The 25,797-nt window shown below is 31.5% G+C and overlaps 1 protein-coding gene across 2 annotated transcripts; it reads right to left on the bottom strand.

Moving 5' to 3' along the window:
* Positions 1 to 8,666: 8,666 nt before the first annotated feature.
* On the bottom strand, positions 8,667 to 25,697 carry LOC127700242 (mpv17-like protein). 2 transcript variants are annotated; one of them, XM_052203668.1, is made up of 5 exons: positions 25,637 to 25,697; positions 13,866 to 14,242; positions 11,987 to 12,054; positions 11,213 to 11,341; positions 8,667 to 8,999 (listed from the first exon to the last, which is right to left on the bottom strand). In XM_052203668.1, the coding sequence occupies exons 2-5, from the start codon at positions 14,137 to 14,139 to the stop codon at positions 8,922 to 8,924; spliced, it is 549 nt and encodes a 182-aa protein (XP_052059628.1). In that variant the 5' UTR covers positions 14,140 to 14,242; positions 25,637 to 25,697; the 3' UTR covers positions 8,667 to 8,921. The 2 variants fall into 2 exon arrangements, with proteins under 2 accessions (XP_052059628.1, XP_052059629.1); XM_052203669.1 differs by having other exon boundaries at positions 13,866 to 14,231.
* Positions 25,698 to 25,797: the final 100 nt, after the last annotated feature.

The raw sequence follows: 25,797 nt of genomic DNA, 5'->3' as shown, positions 1-25,797 counted from the left end.
TCGGACAACCCGTTGTTAGGTTGCTGCCCCTGAATTAGTAATTTTAAGGAAATTTTGCCGTATTTGGTTATTATCTTGAATATTATTATAGATAGAGATAAACTGTAAACAGCAATAATGTTCAGCAAAGTAAGTTCTACAAATAAGTCAACATGACCAAAATGGTCAGTTGACCCCTTAAGGAGTTATTGCCCTTTTATAGTCAATTTTTAACAATTTTTCGTAAATTTTTGTTATCTTTTACAAAAATCTTCTCCTCTGAAACTACTAAGATGAATTTAACCAAAGTTGTAAACAATCATCATTAGGGTATGTAGTTTAAAAATTGGGTCTGATGACCCCGCCCGCGAACCAAGATGGCCGACATGGCTAATAATAGTACATAGGGTAAAATGCAGTTTTTGGCTCATATATCTAAACCCAAAGCATTTCGAGCAAATCTTTCAAAAACAAAATTGTCCATTAGGTCAAGATCTATCTGCCCTTAAATTTTCAGACCATTCAGGCAACCCGTTGTTGGGTTGCTGCCCCTGAATTGGTAATTTTTAGAATTTTTTTCAGCTTTTGGTTATTATCTTGAATATTATTATAGATAGAGATAAACTGTTCACAGCAATAATGTACAGCAAAGTAAGACCTACAAATAAGTCAACATGACCAAAATGGTCAATTGACCCCTTAAGGAGTTATTGCCCTTTATAATCAATTTTTAACAATTTTCATAAATTTTGTAAATTTTTACAAAATAATTTCCACTGAAACTACTGGGCCAAGTTCATTATAGATATAGATAATTGTAAGAATCAAGAATGTTCAGTAAAGTAAGATCTACAAACACATCACCATCACCAAAACACAATTTTGTCATGAATCCATCTGTGTCCTTTGTTTAATATACACATAGACCAAGGTGAGCGACACAGGCTCTTTATAGCCTCTAGTTTCGATATCACACAGTAGATTGTAAATTTGTATAGGGTGAAACTCCGATTTTACAGACAAAAATTACACAACCAAGTGCCTCACGGAACTTTTGCATATTTGGTCTTTTTTTCATTAAATTTACTTTACACACGTGTAAAAATCTACTTAAAGTTTCACACTTTTTGTTAGATGACGAAAATTCGTAAATTTTCAATCAAAAGAGTGTTAAATTACAAGAGAAATTTTACTCGCATTCTGTATTTCGTGTGTTTTGTTCAAAATGCAACTTTCTTTGCGAAAACGCTTTAAACAGTGGAGTTGAGTATTTGTTAACTTTAGTTCTTCCATGCCCCTAGCTGAGTCATAATATTCATACATAAAAAGTCATTTAATTGTTCTGAAATGTTTAAGCCAGAACAATTGTAGAAGGCCCTAAATGATGCTATTGATTGTGCTATGACTGTTCATGACCATAATCTATCAAAATCTTTTGTTAGATTAGATTTAGATTCTATAAGTAAAACAATGCCGTACTTTGATTAATACCAGGTTATGTTCGTTAACTCGTTTGCACCTGTCCTAAGTCAGGAGCCTGTTGTTCATTGGTTGTCGTTTGTTGATGTTCATAAGTGTTTCTCGTTTCTCGTTTTTTATATAGATTAGAGCGTTGGTTTTCCTGTTTTGATTGTTTTACACTAGTCATTTTGGGGCCTTTTATGGCTTGCTGTTCGGTGTTAGCCAAATCTCGGCGTGTTGAAGGCCGCACTTTGACCTATAATTTTTTACTTTTTACACATTGTGACTTGGATTGAGAGTTGTCTTATTGGCACTCATACCACATCTTAAATTCTTATTTCTATTGAACCGGTATTAATGAATGTACATGTATACCGTATATTGCTTATCACTCATAAATGGGATTTTCTATCTTTGTTATTTCCTATTAAAACCTTGTTTTCTTTCTTATTCCCGTGCAAAAACCTGTTTTTTTTATATTTTTTATATAAATTTTAGGTACCGGCTGCTACGAAATGAACTTGTCTACATGTATTACTAAGTGTATCTTATCATTGAATATTCTGTTCAACATATTTCACACATGTTGAGCTTCAGAAAAGTAGAGATCCTGCAAACCATTGTGCAATTTCTACTTAACATTGTTCCAACATGTGCAGACAGTTTTCATGCCCCCGCCGTAGCGGAGGGGGCATTAAGTTTTACCCTTGTCCGTCTGTATGTCCGTACGTCCGTCCGTACGTCCCAAAATTGGTTTCCGTTCTCCAACTTTAGTTTGCCTCAACCAAATGTTATGAAACTTATCCACAATGCTTATTAACATAAAACACAGATTGAGTTTGAATTTTGGTGGCATCACTTTTACCGTTCGAGAGTTATGCCCCTTTAAAAATGGAAAAATTGCTGAAATATTAATTTTTGTTCTCTTACTTTAGTTTGCCTCAACCTAATGTTATGAAACTTATGCACAATGCCAATTACCACAATACACAGATCAAGTTTGAATTTTGTTGGCGTCACTTTTACCGTTCTTGAGTTACACCCCTTTACAAATCTCAAAATTGCTGAAGTATTTGTTTCTGTTCTCTAACTTTAGTTTGCTTCAACCAAAGGATATGAAACTTATGCACAATGCTAATTACCACAAAACACAGATAAACATTGAATTTTGGTGGTGTCACTTCTACTGTTCTAGAGTTATGCCCCTTTAAAAATGGAAAAAATTGCTGAATTTTTCGTTTCTGTTCTCTAATTTAAGTTTACATCAACTTAATGTTATGAAACTTGTAAACAATGCTAATTACCACAAAACTCAGATCAAGTTCAAATTTGGGTAGTGTCACTTTTACAGTTCTTGAGTTATGGCCCTTTATAACGTTATATGCAAGTGGGGGCATCATCGGTGTCCCATGGACACATTCCCCATTTATTTCTCTTGAAAAGGTTTTCCCTCTTTTAAGCAAATAATGCTATATCATATCTTTTTGCCTCTTGAAGCTTTCATTTAATAAATGGGGAATGTGTCCATGGGACACAGATGATGCCCCCACTTGCATATAAAGTTATAAAGGGGCATAACTCAAGAACAGTAAAAGTGACGCTACCCAATTCGCAAATTCATATTTGATCTGAGTTTTGTGGTATATTTTTTTTTCACTGTGTATAGGTTTCATAACATTTGGTTGAGGCAAACTTAAGTTAGAGAATAGAAATAAAATTTCAGCAATTTTTCCATTTGTAAAGGGGCATAACTCTAGAATAGTAAAAGTGACGCCACCAAAATTCAAACTAGATCTGTGTTTTGTGGTAAAAAGAATTGTGTATAAGTTTCATAACATTTGGTTGAGGCAAACTAAAGTTTGAGAACGGAAACCAATTTCGGGACGGAGAAGGGTAAAACTTAATGCCTCCTCCGCCACCGGGGAGGCATACAAAATGGTGGAAATAGCAAGCTGTTGTTTAAGTTTGAAAGTTCTTTTAATATAACAACACCCTTTTTATGCTACTTACACAAAATCTGCTCCAACAGAGTTATGAGGAAGAACAACTAAAATTTACACTATGTAAGGTCACCATCAAGAATTGATTGACCAATACAATACGTCTGTGTCTCAACTCTCTAGGGACATCTTTTTGCAGTCTTAGATCTTTAAATACTAGAAAAGTTGTCTTATCTATAATTTCACTGATTGTGAGGTTTTGGCTTGTTGAATTTCATGGTGGGTGATTCATGCATAGCAGGAGACACTTACCCTGTCAATGCACACAGTCTGTCACCTTTTGGAGTTCATGTGATTCCCTTAATTTTTGTTTGTTAACTTGATTTGCCTTCTTAATCTACTTATGAGATTTGAACGTCAGTAAACTACTATTGCCTATTTTAAATCAAAACTAGAACCAAAATATGTTGCATTATTTCAGATCATATACTGATGGTGTATCATTACAAGACTGTTCCTTTACTGATTAAATGTTAAGCAAAATTATAGATTTTAGTTGCTATGGCAAATTAAAAGGGTGGCTGTTTGTGTGTGCTCTGAATATAATAAACAACAGTCCACACTCCAAATGTGACATATAAAAAAACTGCTTCGCTGAGCGCAGCTGGATACGACCGCAGAGGTCCAACCCTGAACAGTTGGGGCAAAAATGGACACAATATTCAAGCTTGATACAGGTCTGAATTTGGATTGTAATTAAATATTTGACATATTATAGATTTCTGAATAATTGTAGTCAAAGAACTTGAAATTGGTTATATGAATTGAATTTATATTCAATTAAATATTTCTGTCTGTTGTGCAATACAATGTGCTGTTGCGCAAAACTTAGTAAATATGTTCTCAGACTATAAACAAATAAAGTTCAATTAATTCTCAATGTCATATTAGAAATTTATGAAAATCAAAAGGGAGCTTACATCAATAGATATAAACAATTCACCAAAGTTTCATGAGAATTGCTGACAGCATTTTTGAGTTATTGTCCGAAAACTGGAAAATCACCCCTTTTTTAATGAATAAAACCCCATAACTCAAAAATGTAAAATGTAAAATTTATAAAATTCTAAAGGGAGCTTACATCAATAATTCAATAGATATAAACAATTCACCAAAGTTTCATAAGAACTGCTGAAAGCATTTTTGAGTTTTTGTCTGAAAACTGGGAAATCCCCCTTTTTTTATGAATAAAACCCTGTAACTCGGAAACGTAAAATCTAAAATTTATAAAAATCGAAAGGGAGCTCATGTCAATAGATATAAACAATTCACCACAATTTCTTGCAAGTTGGTGAAAGCATTCTTGAGTTATTGTCCGAAAACTGGAAAATCCCCCTTTTTTCAATAAATAAAACCCCATAACTCGGAAACGTAAAATCTAAAATTTATAAAAAAACGAAAGGGAGCTCACGTCAATAGAAATAAACAATTCACCAAAGTTTTATGCAAATTGGTTAAAGCGTTTTTGAGTTAATGTCCGACATGTTGACGATGGACGGACAGAGGTATACCATAATACGTCCCGTAAACGGGCGTATAAAAACCAAAAAGACCAAGTGAGAAGTTTGATTTTATTCAGACTAAATGAATGAATACTTCTCTAGTATAATCTGTTATTTTTACATATAAAAACACTTCTTATACATAACTTGTATTAATTGTTATTCAACTAATAAATATATTCTAGTAAGAAATCTGATGTATATAATATATTTCTGAATGCTGCATATGAGATAACATTCTTATTGTCTTGCAACTTAAATTACAAGATGAACTGTATATATTCACCGAACAAAGAATATTTTAAATGGGAATTTCATAAATTAAGTAATTGATTATCTAATTGTTTTACGCACCCATATCTCTGGAATGACAAAAAAGGAGAATCATATTAGAGTAATGAAAATTTAATTTGTATGTGTTTTTTTTAACTGGTTATTATAAGAATTCTTTTAACTTGATTAGCAGCTGTTTTAAAAAGTTTTGAAGCCTGAATCAATCAGGCAAAACTGTGGTAAATCTAGGTTTAAGTCACAAATAGCAAGCTGTTTCAACCAGATCAGGGCAATATTGATTTCAATACCAAACAAATGTTTAAATATCTAGCTAAAAGTCAAATTAAAAGGACCAGTTGCTAGCAAATAAGTTAATACTCATGAAAATTCAAATTAAGATAAAACCTATTACTCTTAAACAACATAACTGAAATTTGTTAAAAAGTATAAACCACCATTCCAAAACATCTGCCAAAAAATGTTAGACATCCAACTAACCTTACCTGAGTTAGATCAAAATATGGTAACTAAGGTATATACTATACAATAGCACATTTGACATTTATGGTTAGAAAAAAAACACTTGAATTACTGTAAATTCAGAAATTATTGCGAGGTTATTATTAATGTGAATAATACGAGTGGATGAAGATCGCAAAAATAAGAACTCGCATATTGATATCTGATACTTATATCTGTATGCAGATTTTCCTGAAATCACAATAATTAACCTCCCATTTTAGCCCATTCTTCAAAAAACGCAATAATAATTGCATGCAATAATTTCTGAATTTACAGTAGATCAAAATTTGTATGTACTATACCCTGAAACATTTGACATTGATGGGTGTATAAAAATATACGAGGTTTTCTGAAGAATGTTCTAATACACCATGAAAATGTGTAAAATAATGTTGTCAACAATCCATTATGTGTACCCAACAACATTAACTAGTAAACTATATCTAGTTTATAAGAAATCTGAATATGACACACAATATATCTCTAAATGCTGTATATATGATAACAAACAAACAAAACCAGTTTAACCAAAAATATACTTAAAATTTAAAACTTTAAAATATAAATAACTTTATACATTTGGAATATGAGATAATCTGCATAAATTAAACAAATGACTTAAAATCTACATTGGTTTTGACACAAGGTCTGTTTATAACAGGAAAATTAACTCCTTTAAAAACATACTGGAACAACAGAAGTGGAATGAATAAAAAGATACAGGGATTAAAAATCATAATTCCAAATCATCCATCAAAATTTCACAAACATCAAACAAATCTTACTTGACTTAAATTATGACTGGTTCACACAGGAACATTAGATATACTGTTCCCAGGTTCACATAACAAGTCAATCGTTGATAAGCATATATAAAAATACACAAAGTTCTGGTAAAAATTTTCTTGAAACATTTACAAGAATAAAAAGTTATTTGTATCCAATAATATCATTTTTACTAAATATATTAAATAAATTAAAACCCTGATTATCTTATCAAAGCAAACACTCAATAGTTACAAAACACTATAACATTAATATAAGCTCTTTTTACCAATAAGAAATAAATCATTGTTTACCAATAAGAAATAAATCAGACGATTATAAAGTACCTGAAATACAATTGGAACTACCAATTAAAAAAAATTATTATAAGAGTGACTGTTTTTTCAAAGAACTGTAATTATGAGGTAAAACAAATTAAAGGCAAATTGTACAATTCACTGAGAATATATTTTGATAAAAAATCCCGTTCAACATGTTCACCAGTATCCAAACAATGACCTGAAACATTTAGTACATTTTGTGCATACAATGAAATTATACAATGTAATCAAACAATCTAATCACCGGTATTTAAGATCTAAATAAAAAATTCAAAACAAACATGTGCAATAAAATTATATGAAGTGATTACACAATGTGCTCACTATTTTCAAAATTTAAAAAGAACAGTTGTTCCCTCTTCTACCATCCTATCGCAAACAATACTGTTTATATGGACAGAAACCTTGAGAATTAACTTATTTAATGTAATATCTATCAACTTACATATAGATACGATAAACCACAAAGGAGGAGTTGTGATCACAATGTAGGTGTATATAAGGATATCACATTATGTCAAGTTTTTTTTATAAAATATGAAGGAGGAATCACATTGACAAAGTATGTGCTGGACAGGGCCAAAATTTCTATTTTGAAAGGGATATAACTCTGGTTAAACTTTGTCAAATAAAAAATCCTTCACATTACACAGTTTGAAGTTAATCAAATACAGATTCTACCACTGCATCAAATGTGTTACGATATTTCTCCACTCGAGCAGATAAATTTTAATGTTTAAAGCGTGAGGCTTGCCATAAATAATTAAAATTTAACTGTTAAGATTGGAGAAATATTGTAATACACAAGTTATAGTGGTGGAATCTGTTTCTCTAATGATTTATTGACGATTTCTAAACAAATTTTATCCTTGCTTTTCAAAGATTTGAAGAAAGTTGAGTTCTTTTTATGTGACGTCATCAGGCATGGTCGCCTCTTTTCATAACGTCACAATAGAAAATTCATAAGAAACGAAGAATATTTGACATCATAATTGAATTTCGACCAATCATTTGCAGAGAACAAAGTTTTCTCTAGAGATGAGAAATATTTTTCTCACACCGATCGAGAAATGTGAAAAAAACATGAAAATTAGAGAAACAAAGGATGAAGAAATTGGTCCAAACAGATGGACAGACAGGCTGATTCCTATACCTTTAAAACTTTGTATGTAGGGGAGGGGGTATGATAAGCTATATCTAAATACCAGGTTATATTTAGGAGTATAGAAGCAAACAACAAGTTGTAATGAAATCATTGTAAACTTCTACTAATACAGTGTAGTTCCAAACTTTCCCTTAAGAAAGATCTCCAAATATATAAGACCAATTTCATGGTCCAGAAAGGATGGTCTTATATGAGGTGGACAACTGTACAAAATATAACCAACACATCAAAAACAAAAACATTTGTGCATCAGGTTCATACAGTCATACACAATGTATTCAACAATATAAGAATCCACTCTTAAAATAGAAACAAATATTTTGTGTAATAGGTTCATTAAACACGGTTACAGCTAATAATAAATAATAAATAAAAAAAAATGTGAATTCAATAATAATTGTTGGATACCCATTTTTGTGGATTTTTTGGGTTAGGGCTATTCCAATAAAAAAAAAATGTATTGGGGGGGGGGGGGGGGGGAGATTGTTGGAAGGCACTTTTATATTAATAATACATGGGTGATCATAATGGGTATCACAGCAACTTTTTACATGTATAATGCACTATGATTCTCAATTACAATTCTCTGTGTGGCGGGTGCTGAAAAAACTGCCTTACAACCCCCAACCCCATACATTTTTTTTCTGGAATAGCCCTTATGGGAAACAATTAATTTGAATACTTAACAAAATACTGATTTTTAGTGACTTTGATAGAAGAAAATCATGAAAACACCAAATGAAGTACCAACAAAATAACATTTTTTCTCAAAACATGAAAATTGATACAAACAAAACTAAAAAAATCCACAGTAGTGTAAAATTTGAAAATCATAACTTATTTATAAAATCCTTAATATTCACAATCATTAAAAATAATCACAGATTTGTTAGGTGCCTAGGTTTTACATTCATTAACTTGTATCTTTTGTTTCCTTTTTTTGAGCTACTGGTGGAATGATCTCCATTTCTATCGCACCTGCATTCTTTTTCTGAAAAAAATATACTCAAACTGTTATTAAAGCAAATCTGACTTAAATATAACATTTTTAAATTAATTAAAGTAGACCTAATGTCAGTGAGTCAACAACCCACCAATATATGTCTACCAAAAATAGACATTTTAAAAGAACTGCCTTTAACAATTGACACAAGTCTAAATCATTTGAAAAGCTCTAAATTGACATGAGTGGTGTCAACTGAAGGTTACATGTATCTAATTTCTTTTGTACATTACTCATATAGATTTAAAATCTGACCAGTAATTTTGTCTGTCTCGTAAAGCCTGATATTGGGGTTTATGGTAAACAATATTTAGAAACAATAAAGTGTCAACACAGAGATATGTCTCGCCTTTTTGTTATTTTGTTATTTTGATAGTAATATGTAAATGTTGAAATTAAACAGCAATACTTTAATATGTAAGTTATATATTCAAAGTCAATGAACCATGGCTGTAGGTACAGGACTTAACAATCTCCATGGAAATGAGATGTACCAACAAAATAACATTTTTTCTCAAAACATGAAAATTGATACAAACAAAACTAAAAAAATCCACAGTAGTGTAAAAAGGACAAGGTACGATAAGCCCCCGTTTTGGCCCCCCTATTTTCTCATTTTTCAAATTTTTTTGTTTTGGAAAGCTACTTATTATGTTGAAATATTCCCTTAGGTTTGAAGTTTGTTTGGATGAACTTCAAAACCATTAATTTCAGCAACTAGGTGAGGTGCAGGGGGTGAAAAGGCATAAAAAACGCCAAAAGTAGGAAAATCACGATTTTTGGCCTGTGTTTCTTAAAATTTAATAGCGTGCGCATACGTGACCCGGAGAAAATTATGGCGATCTAGACAGCAATAAATAAATTGCTTCGCCGAGCACAGCTGGATACGACCACAGAGGTCCAACCCTGAACAGTTGGGGCAAAGATGGACACAATATTCGCGCTTGATACAGGTCTGAATTTGGATTGTAATTAAATATTTGACACATAAAAACTGTAGTCAAAGAACATAGGATTGGTTATATGATTTGAATTTATATTCAATTTTTTGCTTTTGTGCAATACACTTTGCTGTTGCGAATTGACCCCCCCCCCCCTCCCCCACAAAAAAAAACAAAAAATTTAAAATATGGTGTCAAATCTTTCATATGGATTTTTTTGTAAAAAAAAAGATGCAACATTTGCAGATATTTTTACTGCTCTTCCTTTTATAAATATGCATTTCTTTAAACATAATTTAAAAGCAGGGTAAAGGAGGTAATCAAAACGTTGTATTTGGATTACCTCCCTTACACTGCTTTTAAATTGTCTTAATTGTTCATTAACCATTACTTTATACATAATTTAAAAGCAGTGTAAGGGAGGAAATTCAAATGAATGTATTTGAATTACCTCCCTTACACTGCTTTAAATTATGTTTTGTACTATAGTATTGGTCCATTAACCAGGACACCCTTGTTTTCCCCCTTTTTTGCCCCTAATTCCTAAATGATTTGAGCCATAACCCCCTAAAGCAAATCCTAACCATCCCTTTGTTGTATGGAAACTTGTGGTATATTGTCAGAGGGATCCATACACCGTTCCACAAGTTATTGTCTGGAAACTAGAAAAATGCTTATTTTTGGCCCCTAATTCCTTAACTGTTGGTACCATATCCCCCAAAATCAATCCCAACCTTCCTTTTGTGGTATTGAACCTTATGGTAAAATTTCATAGAGATCCATTCACTTAAACTAAAGTAAAAGTGCGAAAACCAATGTGTCTTCGGTTGACAACGACGAGGACGACCCCGACGCCGCCAACATCATACCAATATACGACCACAAAAATTTTTTGCGGTCGTATAAAAACAGTGATTATGACTTTGAAATAAAAAAATTCCTGGGTCACGTTGGCGCAGGCACTTAAAAACTAAAAAATCGTTGTACGGAACACCTCCAAAGTGAATAATAATTACAATATCTGAATAATAAAGGAAAGTTTACCCCCCTCACCTCACCCAGTTGCTGAAATTAATGGTTTTGAAGTTCATCCAAACAAACTTTAAACTTCAGGGAATTTTTAACATGATAAGTAGCTTTCCAAAACAAAATTTGAAAAAATAAGAAAATAGGGGGGCCAAAACGGGGGCTTATCATACCTTGTCCTTTATACTTGACTTTATATCTTATTGCATGTTTAATTTAAACTTTGCAGCTTACCTCTTCCTTCATAAAACAGAGAAATATTGACCATAAAAATGACCCTCCAGCTACCACTAAAGGACGGTACTTCAATGGTACTACTCCAAAGTTGATTACTTGAAGGAAAGGCCAGAATGTTATTCCTGTCTGAAATAAAAACAACCAAAATTTACATATTTTATTAATAATAGCTTTCTTCTGCATAAGACTGTTTCCTTATAACATCATCACAAAGTACAGTCATACATAACATTTTGTTTCAATATCCAGTCCAGGCCATAATCTTGCCGGCGAAATGACTATTTAAGTCGCCAAAGAATTTTGAAAATTGCTAAAACTAACCGGCCGACTGATTTCATAGGGAAGTCAAATCGCTTTCAAAATCGGTAAAAGGGAGACAGGGATTCTAGTCATAATTAAATATAATATATGGAAGTCATTAAATAACCTTTACTTCATTTGGTAAATTAGAAAAAAAATTCAAACAAAAATTTCCTTCCAATACCCTTTTAACACATTACTTGTAAAAACTGAATCTTACTTCAGGAGGTCAGTGATATATATTTTTCATTAAATTCTATCCTCTCAAACAATGTTTAGCACAGTTTTAAGCATCTTTCAGCACATGGATCACAATGGTCATGAACCTTAGTATCTTTATTCTCTTTGTTATACTTGTGTAATGGGTTGATAAAACCTTTTTCAAGTATATTAGATAAATCTAGATGTAACAAAAATGTTGCTTAAAATATCATTAACATACTTATCCATATGTTTGTATCTGAGATTTACCTTCCATGTAACTGGAAATTTGGCCTTTAGCTCTTCTAAGAAGTTTTTACGTTCTAATAAGCTTGTAGCTGAAAAACAAACAAATTTACATAAAACTTGAAAAAAATAAGAAAAAAAAAACTTAATCAACCCATGACTGTTATATTTTCTTTATAAATATGTATGGTTCTCCCTAAGATCAAGTCACAAAGCTGTTTCACTTGAGAGGTTTTGATTTACACAACTTGCATTTTTAAAAACGGTCTGTTTCATATAATAGAAAAGGCCATGTAAGACGAATTTTTGATGTAACAAAAGTTTAACAACTATTCCTACCATCTATAAAAAAAATGTTAACCTCTACATAACCAGAGTAGAACAAAATTTAAAGAACTGGAAGAAATTTGATCAACCTAAAGAGAGGCAAAATAAACAGCAATGAAATGAGTGACAGCATTTTGTTCCTCCAGGGACGAAGAGGACTAAGTCAAATCAAGTCATCCGTTAGAAATGTCAGCCTTCTGATGTGACTGCAACAAAGAATTTCACATGAACAATATAAAAATAATGAGTTGTGGTATGATTGCCAATGAGACAACTATCCACCCAAGTTCAAATGAAGTGGATGTAAGCAATTATAGGCAACTGTACGGCCTTCAACAATGCTGTATAGTCAGCTATAAAAGGCCCAGACATGAAAAATATTTATTAATATAATTGAGAAAACTAACGGCCTAATTTATAACAAAACAATTTACGAAAAACAAATATGACAGACATGAACCAACGACAACCACTGAACTACAGCCTCTGGACAGGCCAATAAAGAATGTGGCAGGGTTAAACATGTTTGTGAGCACTCAACCCTCCCCCTAACCTGGGACAGCGGTGTTACAGCACAACATAAGAACATACTATAACACAGTTATAAGGATTTATGCTCAATGCCTTTGTTGTGTGTAATGAAACTAGAATGGCTATCTTGTGAATGCAAATGCATAAACATCACATGCTTTCCTATACAAACTGTGAAAGAGAACAGCACTTACTTTCTTAGTTTCAAAATTCTGGTTGAGTTTTCTTTCAGAACTTTATTTGAAACATGGAAGTAAAATGAAATAATACTTCCATGGTTGGAAGGACCTTGTGAAGGAGGAACTATTACACTTGTAGGTATATTGAGAGGTTTATGTGCTTGTAAAGGTTACACTTCTGTAAATATAGACAATACAATTTCCAATAGGACATGTAGGAACTCCTTTTACAGCTAAAAGTGTGCCACTTTTACTATGAAGTTTCGTAAAAAAATAATATCCTGGAATGGAAAGTTCACAAGCACTACTAGTGTTTGCAAAGGTCCAAACATAGGGCTGTGCATCATATTTTTAACATTTTATAATATATGCCTCTAAGAGCTTAAACTTATCTTAAAATTCTGTATTACCCTCCCTTTATTTTGAGTCTTCCTGAGAATTCAATTTGACCACTACATGCACTATCCAACTGTATTTGTACTGGTAAAATTCAAAAGTAGTGTCTCTGATACCAAACATGGAGATCATATCTGGGAACTAGTAGGTAAACAAAAACAAAATATCTATGAATATTTTAAAGCATCTCCCCAAAAGAGGTGTGGTTTGTGAAACAGCTGTATTTACAAAGTGCAACCTATAACTGATTAAATCCACCCACATTTTGTGCTTTTACCAAATCAGGCCATCTGGACCATTTTGTACAATATTGTTTGTCTTTGTACATCTACAAATGTATTTTCTCAAGAGGATTCAGGAGTTGGTGGTTGCTGTGCTTATAATTTTGGTTATTCCCATATTGCAATATACCTTTCATTTATTATCAAGCATTAGTTCATTGGTAAATATTCATGTTGAATGTACCTTACCTGCATAGAAGCTTGTTATTGATACAGGTGCAAATGTAACCTGCTCAATAAGAACTTTTGTCAATACAGTTTTGGCACTTTTTCCAGGAAACAACCTCTCTGCAAGTTTTATCCAGTTAAATACTAATGGTGCTATCACAAAGGTCCCAACAGTAGCAATCCTGACAGTTTTTTGTACATCATGTTGTTTTTTCTTTGATATGTATTTTTGTTCTACGATGTCTGCTGCAGTCCACAAAGTTGCATAAACCATCATTGTCCGACGCAACGGCATACTGGTGCATTGATTTCTGAGCAACAAAAATCACTGATAATATCTTATTCTGCATCAATGTTGTTAGCTTTCTTCAAAATCAGGTACTGTTTCTGGAAAATAACTGAAACAGTTAAAAAGATTTTTATCCAAGTTGGTATATTTGAATTGTTCACATCTGTTTCTATGGGCTTTAAAATTTTAATGTAGGTGCATAATATAGGATTTTTTGCATCTTATATACATGTTTATACTTAAAATATAGTATGGAGCTTTGAGATAATTGCAAACTTTAAAATTAAAGACAAATTTTCACAAAACAGCCAATTATCAATGATTATGGTACATGTAGGTGCAAATACATGTGGATCTTTTTTATGCATTACAAAAATTTCGCCAGAAAAATTCCACAGAAAGATAAAAGATTGATCTTTTTAAAGAATAAATTTGCATCGGATCTCTGCCACCAGTAACACTGTTTTTGGAAAAATCCTAAAAATGGGCAACAATCTCACCAAAAGAGAAAAACGGGTACACCTTTTTATGTGCAGGCGTCAGGCATGTTTGAGTTGACTGTTTAGTCAAGAAAAGGTATTAAGCAAAAAATATTTGATATATCACCTGGCTTTAGATTCCATTATTTTTTTCATTTTTAAAATACATGTTGATATAAGGACATTAAAAATTCACAGTACCATGCAAGAAATTTTTACTGAGAGCCCTTGACCACAGACTCCTTTTTAATGCATAACTTGATAAAAAAATTCATTTTGTCTGTGTATGATCTTAGGTAATTAGTCTAAAATCTCTATTTTTTGTCTGCCCTTCCACGAAATATTTAATTCAAATTTTTTTAGTGTTTTTTTTTAATTATCGACAACTGATGAGATAATATGTAGACATGGTAGAAGGTCCTATAACAACAACATGATGAGATAATAGTTTTAAGATGACAAAAGGCATAAAAGTACATTAAATGATGCTTGATAGCTAACTAGTAGATACATTGAATTGTCTTTAAAAATACAAATGTCATGGAAGGATCTTAATGATGCCAGGTGGATAAATTTATCAGTTTTCAAGGGCTAAATTGCCAGCACATCAGACTCCCTACAATGGCTTCCATTTTCACAATTGAAAAAAATATGTTGTGTAACTGGGAGACAATTTTGAGGAAGAAGAATCTTGACTGAAAGGAGCTGAATTCAATAAATTATGAATGTCTATATACTTCTACTTCTACCAGATTATGGGGGTATCAGGTCGTTCAGGCCCCCAGTTGATACTTCCCACGTAGATCCAGCCCCAAGTCAATCCAGCCCCATAATTAAATAATGAATCATTTATATTAACTTCAGAGGATTTGGTGACATATTTGGATCAGGATAAATGGAATTTGTAAAAAGTATCGATGATTAATGACAGCAGGTAAGTGAAGAATGCCTACTATTGGAGTAACATTCAATTATTTCAAATCGATATGAAAATGAGTAAGATTGTTACTGTTTGTAAAGCAGCATCAGCATATATAAATATGAAGTTATTTTACATGATAACTTGGAATATCATGGGGAAAAAAAGTCTTTATTTAATTCACACACAGAAGATATTTACAAGCCAATGGAACATATAATTATGTAATCATCATAATGACTTGTTTAAATCAAATCATTATGCTATAATTAATTTGTTTATTCAACAATTGTCTGATGATCATGAACCAAAGTAATGCCAGTTGTAATCACTTAATTCAATCAAAATCATGATTGATAAAATTTACTTAATCAACAAGGTCTTTAAACATGTTATAGTTTGATCTTTTATTTGAAGTTCTCATAATTATTTGTTATATTTTTTTTTTCAAGTAACATGAAGAAGAAATGTACCATTATTTCTTTTCATCACTGTTTCTCTCTGTGTTTTTTTTTTTTTGTAACATCGAATGCATTTTTTAAATTTGACAATCTTTTTAATTCATGAACAGAATGATTTTTCCTGATTTTGAAAACATATAATCAGATCTGTAATATTTAGCTCTGCATTTGTCATCTGGAAATCATTATTTGACTCATCAGCATATATGACTAAAGTATTGTTTCTCATTATTGTAGTATTATTTTCCACGTATTTTCGAAATATGTCATCATTTTCAGAAATTAGATTCTTGATCTTGTTAAGCTTCACCATTTGCCTTAGCCATTTCCAAGTTTTGCCCTTGTCACAACTAATGTGACTTAATATGGCAATAACTAGGATATACAGTGACTAGAGCTCACCGAAGATAAAGTGTCAAACACTGTTATGAAATAGAATTTACATGTTTGATGAAATATAAATTTTTACATACCACACAGGGGAAAGACATTGTGATATTAAAAGAAAAACCCATTCTGTCTCCTCTTTTAAGGTATAAAACCACTAATTTATAGCCCCATTGCTTTCTATGTTAAATTCTGCAATTTCAAGCATAAATGGCTACTTTACCTTAAGTTCAAATAAAGTGGCAGTTATTTCATGTCAAAACTGTACCTTATGCTGACTTGTGCTGAAAAAATCAACATACCTTTAATTGCATATTAGAGCGTACTGGTTCCCGGAAGTTTGATAGTACAAAAACAGGAACTTCTGATCTGAACAACAGGCCAAATCAGCCCTCCTATTAAAATTTCCTATACTTCTTTATTATTCAAATAAAACTTTCAACAAGGGTTCTACAGTGACCCCAAGTACCCAAGCTTTCATTTGATACTAAAACTACCCAAATATTCCCACTATTGACAAAGATACAGCTATGCGTAGGAACTATTTTGTTTAAAATATGTACTACTTTCTTGTATGTTCTTTCCGACCGGGCCTGAATTAGTGGTTCTATACCTATAACAGCACCAAACTTGTTATATTGACTTCTGCTTGACTTAATTTCCTTCTATGATCTATTTCTAGCATAGAAAAACACATAAAGCTTTTGTCAAAACACTATATCACTGAATTCAAGCTCAAATTGGACTGGTAGTAACATATGCGTTAAACAAAGAAAACTACATATGGATACTAATAGTGACAGATATGACACTTTTTCAATTTTTACCAGTTCTGATTTGTTAATATCTACTCAAATAACAGTGTTCTTACCTATATGTCTTATTTTTATCAGAGATTCAACCTTGAATATAAATATAGTGGTCCAAACATAAAATATAATTGATAATTTTGTCCCCCCTTTTTTCTACATGTTGGAAAAGGAGAGTGATTAGGTAAAAAAACCATACTTTTATGTATAAACATGGATCAACAAAGCAATTTATGTATCTCCAAGCTAGACAACTTGCTAAACTGGTTATAAAATGCATTTCAAGTGAGATTTTGGAATTCCTATATAAGTATACACCAATTTTCCTTGAAATAAATAATTCACCAAGAAACACAATGAAACATGAACACTCACTAGATAATTTGACCAAAAACAATATTTATACTATAAACTAGTCATGATATACAAGTTTCATTGGTTTCAGTGTTAGATAATCCAAAAATTTAAATTTCAGGTAAAATCTTAACTGTGTGCATGCTAAATGACCAAAAAAGGCTAAAATACCTTATTGTAGCAATTTGAGGGTTGTAATTTGACACTAACATAATTAATACATAAAAAAAATAATGTAACATGATTTCTGACAACAAATGTGACCAATTTTCACTGTAAAGGGTATGATTTCTAAAAATAGAATTTCACATGCCTGTCAGTAATAGTTATAAAACCACTAATTTATAGCCCCATTGCTTTCTATGTTAAATTCTACAATTTCAAGCATAAATGGCTACTTTACCTTAAGTTCAAATAAAGTGGCAGTTATTTCATGTCAAAACTGTACCTTATGCTGACTTGTGCTGAAAAAATCAACATACCTTTAATTGCATATTAGAGCGTACTGGTTCCCGGAAGTTTGATAGTACAAAAACAGGAACTTCTGATCTGAACAACAGGCCAAATCAGCCCTCCTATTAAAATTTCCTATACTTCTTTATTATTCAAATAAAACTTTCAACAAGGGTTCTACAGTGACCCCAAGTACCCAAGCTTTCATTTGATACTAAAACTACCCAAATATTCCCACTATTGACAAAGATACAGCTATGCGTAGGAACTATTTTGTTTAAAATATGTACTACTTTCTTGTATGTTCTTTCCGACCGGGCCTGAATTAGTGGTTCTATACCTTAAAGAAAGGATTCAGCAAATCAAACAACATTTCTCAATTTGAGAAGTTTTTATAACTTGAAACAAAAATAAAGTTTGTATGCATCAGCTTTGGAATCAGCTTGTACAGTAACAGTGGTGTGTGTTACTATTTGTTATTTGTTATTGCACCAGTTGAAAGACTTGTTAAGATCACAGTCAATTGAACAAAATGCTAATTACTGCTGATTAATGTTGATGGTACGAAATTCTGTAATATATATTTTTATTATAATTATGCATACCAATAGTCTTGAAAACTTGTAATAAAAACATAATCAACATAAATGTTTTATACAGCATAATCATCCGTATTCATTTAAAGGTGATAAATTGATTTGATTTCAAATATTTTATATTAAAATAATATTATATTTCTATATGAACATGATGAAATCTTAATATATTTTTTTTTTAAATATTCAAATAAATGTCTCATCTTATGAAAATTAAATATTCAAATATTCGTCAAAGGCCAACTTTTTTACCGTCCACCTTTTACATGTTTTATATTATCATAAAATTCATACACATTTATGTATCACAATTCATATATTAATATATCTTTTTTTTTATTCCTTATAAATATTTTTTATATTGGGGCCGGATGGACTTTAAATATGGGGTGGGATCGACTTGGGACGGAACGGCTTGGGCCGGATCCACTTGGGGTCAGATCGAAATGAAAGCATTATGGCCACAATCAACGAACCGATTATTCTGTCATGACTTTTGGTGCGCATACTGACCCCTCCCCCTCCCCCACAATGTTTGAATTGAGTTCTTCTTTGTCACCAAGGCTTTGAAAACTTTGACTGACGGTGCTGATACAGGGTACAAGTCAAATCGGCACCTGGTCAATTCGGCACCTATAGAACAAGTCAAATAGGCACCTGGTCAAATTGGCATCTATTTAAAGTCATTTCGGTATTTGGTTAGTCAATTTGGCACCAAATATTTTGTTTACCTTTTTCTATTATTTTTATTTGAGATATCCCGGGGAGAATATTTTTTTTTTATATATTTTACAAATACACGTTGACACCTCGAGCGAAAATATCTAAAAAATATGGAAAAAAAAGGTGTCTTCAACATGTTCAATAGTTTACTTTGCAAAACATAATACTAGTCATGGGTGCCGAATTAGCCAGGTCCCGATTTGACTAGGTGTTGAATTGACCTTACAGGGTGTGGATTTGACCTGGTGCTGATTTATTCAGGTGCCGAAATGACTAGAATTTGCTGATACAACCCCAGGAGGGAGAGTTTTCGAAATCTATATACAGATATAATATGGTTCTACAACATGTACAAAACTTTGCACAGTGTCGGGCAACACAGCTAGTCTACTAAATGCTTTCCCTATTGCTATAGGAAAATTTTGATTATGAACATGTGTACATGTATGACATTAACAGTTAAGTTAAAAAATCCAAGATACTTAATTTCATTAATACATTGGGCTATTCCAGAAATAATCCATCCCCCCCCTATGGAAGACATTGGAATTCCAGATTTTTTTTTCTCAATTTTTTCTAAAATTCCAGACAAATTTCCAATCTGCACAAAAAATTTCCAAACTTCTTGTCTATTGGTGCACAAGAAATTCCATGAATTTTCCAAAGAGTAGAGTAATTTCCACATAATTTTTACTGGTAGTCGTTAAGAATTTCCAGAACAGAAATACTTTGCAACCCATTATTTCCAGGTATAAAACACAAGAGTTCTGATCAATTCCCTATGTATGTTCATCTCTTAAAAGACTTCAAAATAATGGGGGAGGGGACAAAACTTTGATACAGTGATAGTATAGTTTAAATTTAAAGAGCAGGAGCATTCAAAATATTGTTTTATTCATTTTATAAGTTGCACTTTGTAAATAAAGCTTTTTCACAGACAGTCTCTTTTGGAGAGATATATATATATTATTCGTAGATATTTTGTTTTGTGTATGTACTAGTTCCCAGATTTGATTTTGTGGGGTAGAGATACTACAGAATTTAGTATTTATTTGTTTAAACTCTTTAGAAGTTCGTGCATGTAAATGTTAAAAGTATATGCTGCACAGCCCTTTGTTTTGACCTTTGAATAAAATAGTAGTACATACATGTATCAACAACTTTCCATTTCAGGATATAATTAAATTTTTACGAAACTTCATAGTACAAGAGGCACAGTTTTAGCTGTAAAGGTACCCGTAGTTCCTATGGGAAATTGCATTGTCTTTATTTACAGAAGTGCAACCTATATTCTATCTTGAATTGTTTCATATATATATATATACAAAACTGTTGAATGTTAATCAGGTGCAAATGTCACAATAATTGGATTAATAGCATATATGACTACTCACTAGTGGGAAATTATATCACATGGAAAGATAAAAACAGAGAAAATTTGGTTTGATCATGGAAGTATTATATGTTATACATCTATGATATAATACTTTCATGGTTTGATAAATATTGAATGCCTTAATGACCTTTGTTAACACATCAAAAATATATCTTGACTTATGATTAAATGTAGCTTCAGACACTTGAGATGTAATATATATAATCAAGGAGATGATAATTTCAACCAAGTTATGTATTAAAATCTGTATTTTTCACCCTTTTCATATATATTAAAGGATTAATTAACACCAATAAATTGTGCAATTTGATATCCTAAATTTTATGATGAAATTTAGGGTTTGTCCTATAACATCAACTAATGCCAGATTTTAGGTCACTTCAGCTAAATAGCCAGAACATTTACCAATTAACAGATAATTGATACATCATTTATTCAAACACACTTGTTTGTCTTCACAGCAGGAAATTGTCTAATTACCACAATATTGTAGAAGACTGACCAGAAATGACCAGCTGTGGACTATGACTCTACTATGGTTTGCAAAATACTGCTACAAATAAATAGATTGTTATCAGAATCAGTGGAAAACTGTCTACTGACTTTTGAATTTACATTAAGAAGATCCCCCCTTTTTTTTTAAATTAATAGTCTTAATACAAGGCAATAGTAAAAGTTGAGTATTTGTGGTTAGTGTTTTATTTTCACACGAAAGAATATAACTAAGATATGGAAAATGGATATGAATAAGAAATGACTGATGTTTTTTAAAAGAAATAAATTTTGAAAATTTAAAAAGTTGATAAAAATTCTTTTCACAAAAAAAACCCTGACATTCCTAATATATACCTGTTTAACTATTTATTTTTTGTCTAGCCTGCCACTAGTCGACAAAGCTAGACATATGAAGCAATCCTTCACTCTAGCATCATCAACATTTAAGTTCATTTTTAAGTTAATTTCAATTTTTTTAAACGACAGAAGCTTTGTTAAATCTTCATGGAATTCTGCTTAACTGACAGACACTTCTTCTATACAAAGATCATGAAGATAGCATCCAGAGATTTTTATTCTTTTTTTCAATATTTCATTCATTTAATGGACCATGGAAAATGAATATAATACTTCAATGAATGGACTAATTAGATATAAGAAGATGTGGTATGAGTGCCAATGAGACAACTCTCCATCCAAGTCAAAATTTATAAAAGTAAACCATTATAGGTCACAGTACAGTCTTCAACACAGAGCCTTGGCTCACACCGAACAGTAAGCTATAAAGGGCCCCAAAAAATTACTAGTGTAAAACCATTCAAACGGTTTATTTTGCACTAACAAGGTATACATGTACAAAACTTTAATTTTTTCAAAATACTAAGGATTTTTTATTCCAGGAATAGATTACCGTAGCTGTATTTTGCAAAACCTCTATGGAATTTTGGGCCAATGCTCTTCAACTTCATAATTTATAAATTATTAAGTCTTTTATTAAACTTTTTGATTCAAGCATCACTGTTGAGTATTTTGTAGAGAGAACCCTATCTGGTGTACACAATTTTAAGCCTGGTATCAACAACGTGGTTTTTTAAACAGTCTGAGGGTTAAGCTTTTTTTAAGACTTCAATAACTTTGTCAAGCATTATGGAATAGTTGATATGTTGATTGGTGTTTAATGCCACTTCAGCACTATTGTGCTATTTTGTGGGCCTGGCTGTCAGTTTTTATTGGTGGAGGAAGCCGGAGAAAAACGACCTTCGGTTGGAAAACTAACAATCGGAATCCTAGTAAATTATGATTGAAGTTGAGGGCACTGCCTTGTGTAGGAATAGTTGACAGGCCAATGCAGTGGCGGATCCAGAACTTTTTGTAAAAGGGGCAGGGGGGCACTGACTGACCTAGCTGACTTAAGGGGTTGGGCTGCTCCAGTCATGCTTCAGTAATTCCCTATATAAGCAACCAAATTTTTCCCACCAAAGGGGGGGTCCCTTCCCCTGGATCCGCCTATGCAATGAGCCAATGATACAGTGTTAGAATACTTAAAACACTTGGGCACTAAAGCCCTTATTTTTGTTCAATAAACATTTAGATACAGCCTAGGGTTGAATTTAGCAAAATATCAATAATGTCCTCAAACCTTTAAGCAATATCAGGAAACTTTTAAAGAAGATTCTTCATACTCTATAAATACCTGACATGTTGACTAAAAATTATAATTTTTTTATGAATTCTTCCATAATTTACTTATCAATAATTATTTTGCAGTCAACCTTTAGGTATTAAAATGAAAGATCTTGAATAACTTTGTCAAACCATGGAAGTAATATTCCATGGTCAAACCTTCATGAAATTTAACAAAACTTATAAAAATAAGACAGAAGCTTCTTCTTAAATCAAGAGAAAGAACCCGGAGCAAATTTTGATTTTATTTTTAAAGTAAAGATATAAACATGTCTTGCAATAATTTAAACTCAAGAGATAAGGGTCATATTGCAAATGGGGATTTAGAGGGAGGTCACGCCTTATAGAGCTACCACTAAGCTAATAAGCAACATTTTAATTTAACAAATCACATTATAAATAGTTAACATGATTGATGAATAGTGCAAACATCCAAGTATGAGCAATATTTCATCTAAATCGTTTGTAATCCGCGGGCCATGGTGATCCTTTAAGCTAACTGCAAACTAGTACATGTATTATTTGCAACTTTTGATATAAAGATTTATAGTTTCTGCAGCGAATGAAAGAATGAACCTAAACAACTTCTTCTGATCAATTTAGAGCACAATGCGCAGAACAGTGATTTTTTTTTCATTCAGTAAAACAAGTAAATGTGTCCAAAGCACTCGCACGATTGTTTTCTGTGTTTTGGGATAATTTCATAGAAATATGATCCAATATCCACCTTACCTATAATTTTTAGTGCAAATCATTTCTCTGGCCTTTCATTAATACTGTGTAGCAATGTTTTTGGTTTTTCCGGAAATGTGTTAATTTAAGGGAAACTTTCAGCAGAGACCACCCCTTCTGTTTTTCATTTTTTTTTTTTAATACTGTTTTATTTTTTATTTTTTTTTCATAATTTTATAAAATTGGTTAATTTGAATTTGAATTTAAATTTTGATTTTCTGATTTTCTAACTATTTCAATAAATGTTGAATTAAATGTTTAATGGTAAGAATTTTGTCTTATAAGAATATTTGTTTACATATGTGGTTTTAATGATGATGGTCATTAATTAGTTCTGCACAGTGAGAAATTTTGTAGGAACTGTGATGTTCAAACAAACTATTTTATAGCTCATTTCACTAATTCACCAATGTTCTATTTCTTTTGAATCCTATGGATAGGTTTTAATGGGATATAGCACCTATTGTAGAATCTATTTTAATAAGATGCCAGTATTTCCTGAATACTTTTTGAAGTTTTTCTGCTTGAGAATGATAATATGTAATGAATGATACATTACATCTATTTTCAACTTCCTTCTTTTTCTTTATTTTATCTTGTCTGTCTTGGAATTTGACTTTTGATAGAATTTATTTTACCAATTTCAGTTAATAAAATAGTCTTTTTTGCTGGTTTGTGTTTCTAGGTAAATGAATAACTTTGCCTTTAATATAGGATTTAAAGTTCAAAATAGGGTGGTTTGAGTTTTTAAGAAGATATTAGAATTTTTCTGTATTTTTTTAATAGAATTTCATATCTAAAACACCAGTATGTTCATGTTTTTGTCTTTGAAGATTTCAAGGTCTAGAAATTTTATGGAATGCTTATTGCATTCATAAGTGAACTTTAGCAGGTAGTGTTGTTGAATAACTTGCACTTTCAAACAGGAAATCCAATTTCAATAAGTTGTAGGGATGAGCTGGTCACCATGGTCACTATTTCAAGCTTCATTACATATCTCATGATAAAATCTGGAAATTTAGATGAAGGTCAAGTTTTAAACTTGCCTGTTTTAATCACAAGTGTCTGAATTAGATATCAGAATCTTTTGATGTTTGTAAATGTTTCCAATAGTGGTCAAATCAATTATCTCTTAATCAATTTTCCCATGCATTCTTACCAGCTATTAATTTGCTGTTTGTGCTTTTAATCCAATTATTTTGACATTTTCACCTAATTTATAAATAAACATTATAAAATATGTAACAATAAAACACTACATTACTATCCTAAAAAGAAATTCTGATGTGTTTAGAGGAAATGGCAATGTAACTTTCATCTGTTTAATATACTATAGGTCTATTATTTGTTCATAAATACATTTATATGCTTTTATGACAGATATACATTTTTGATAAGTAAAAATATGATATGAAAAGGGTGGGGTATGTGCTGGATACAAATTCTCCTGGAAATAGTGGTGTACGTCATAAATACAAGGGTAAACAAACAAAAATGTAGTTTTTAGTCAGGAATATGTTTGCGCTTAACTTTTAAATACACTTCTCTTGGTTATGGCTGCATATACATGTATTACTAAGTAAATTCCAGGATTTTTTTGCATATTTACACAGAAACAGATAAATTCCAGACAAAAAATTAAAAACTGGTGTCTTCCATAGGTATTGCTTCTGACCTGTACACTCAAATTTCCAGACATATTGACAGCATCATGAAAAAAATTCCAGGATTTTTAAGTAGTATTATAATTTGAAATGCTGGAATTCCAGAAAATTCTGGCAATGGTGAAAAATATTTCCATGGATTTTTTTTTTCACAACTGATGTCTTCCATAGGGGGGGGATGGTTTATTTCTGGAATAGCCCATTATACTCATTACTCATTATTTGTTAGAATGCAACGAAAGAGTTCATGGAAAGGTCAATTCTAAATAATTTATTCTTAAGTTATTTTGCTATCTGTCTTGTTGCGAGATACGTCTGCTGTTCATAATCGTGATTATTGTTATGATTATACCCTGCAAGTTTATGCATATTGTTCAAATGTGAAAGTGCAGCTGTTTGGATGTTAGCGATTAATAAAGGAAAACTCTAGAGAATATAGAACATATGTCTAAATACCATACACAATTACAATGGATTTATTTATTCTGAGTGTGTTATAGAACAGAAAAATAT

The sequence above is a fragment of the Mytilus californianus genome, unplaced genomic scaffold, assembly GCF_021869535.1.
Source record: "Mytilus californianus isolate M0D057914Y unplaced genomic scaffold, xbMytCali1.0.p SCAF_5, whole genome shotgun sequence".
NCBI lineage: Eukaryota > Metazoa > Mollusca > Bivalvia > Mytilida > Mytilidae > Mytilus > Mytilus californianus.
This window is presented reverse-complemented; position numbering and strand designations above follow the sequence as displayed.

What these genes read in the sequence shown, in the direction of transcription:
- LOC127700242 (XM_052203668.1), bottom strand. Translation starts at nt 14,139, where the DNA reads ATGCCGTTGCGTCGGACAATGATGGTTTATGCAACTTTGTGGACTGCA. An exon ending in AATTTCCAGTTACATGGAAG is followed by an intron (nt 11,342 to 11,986) that starts GTAAATCTCAGA and finishes TTTTTATTTCAG; the next exon opens with ACAGGAATAACATTCTGGCC. An exon ending in TCTGTTTTATGAAGGAAGAG is followed by an intron (nt 9,000 to 11,212) that starts GTAAGCTGCAAA and finishes TATTTTTTTCAG; the next exon opens with AAAAAGAATGCAGGTGCGAT.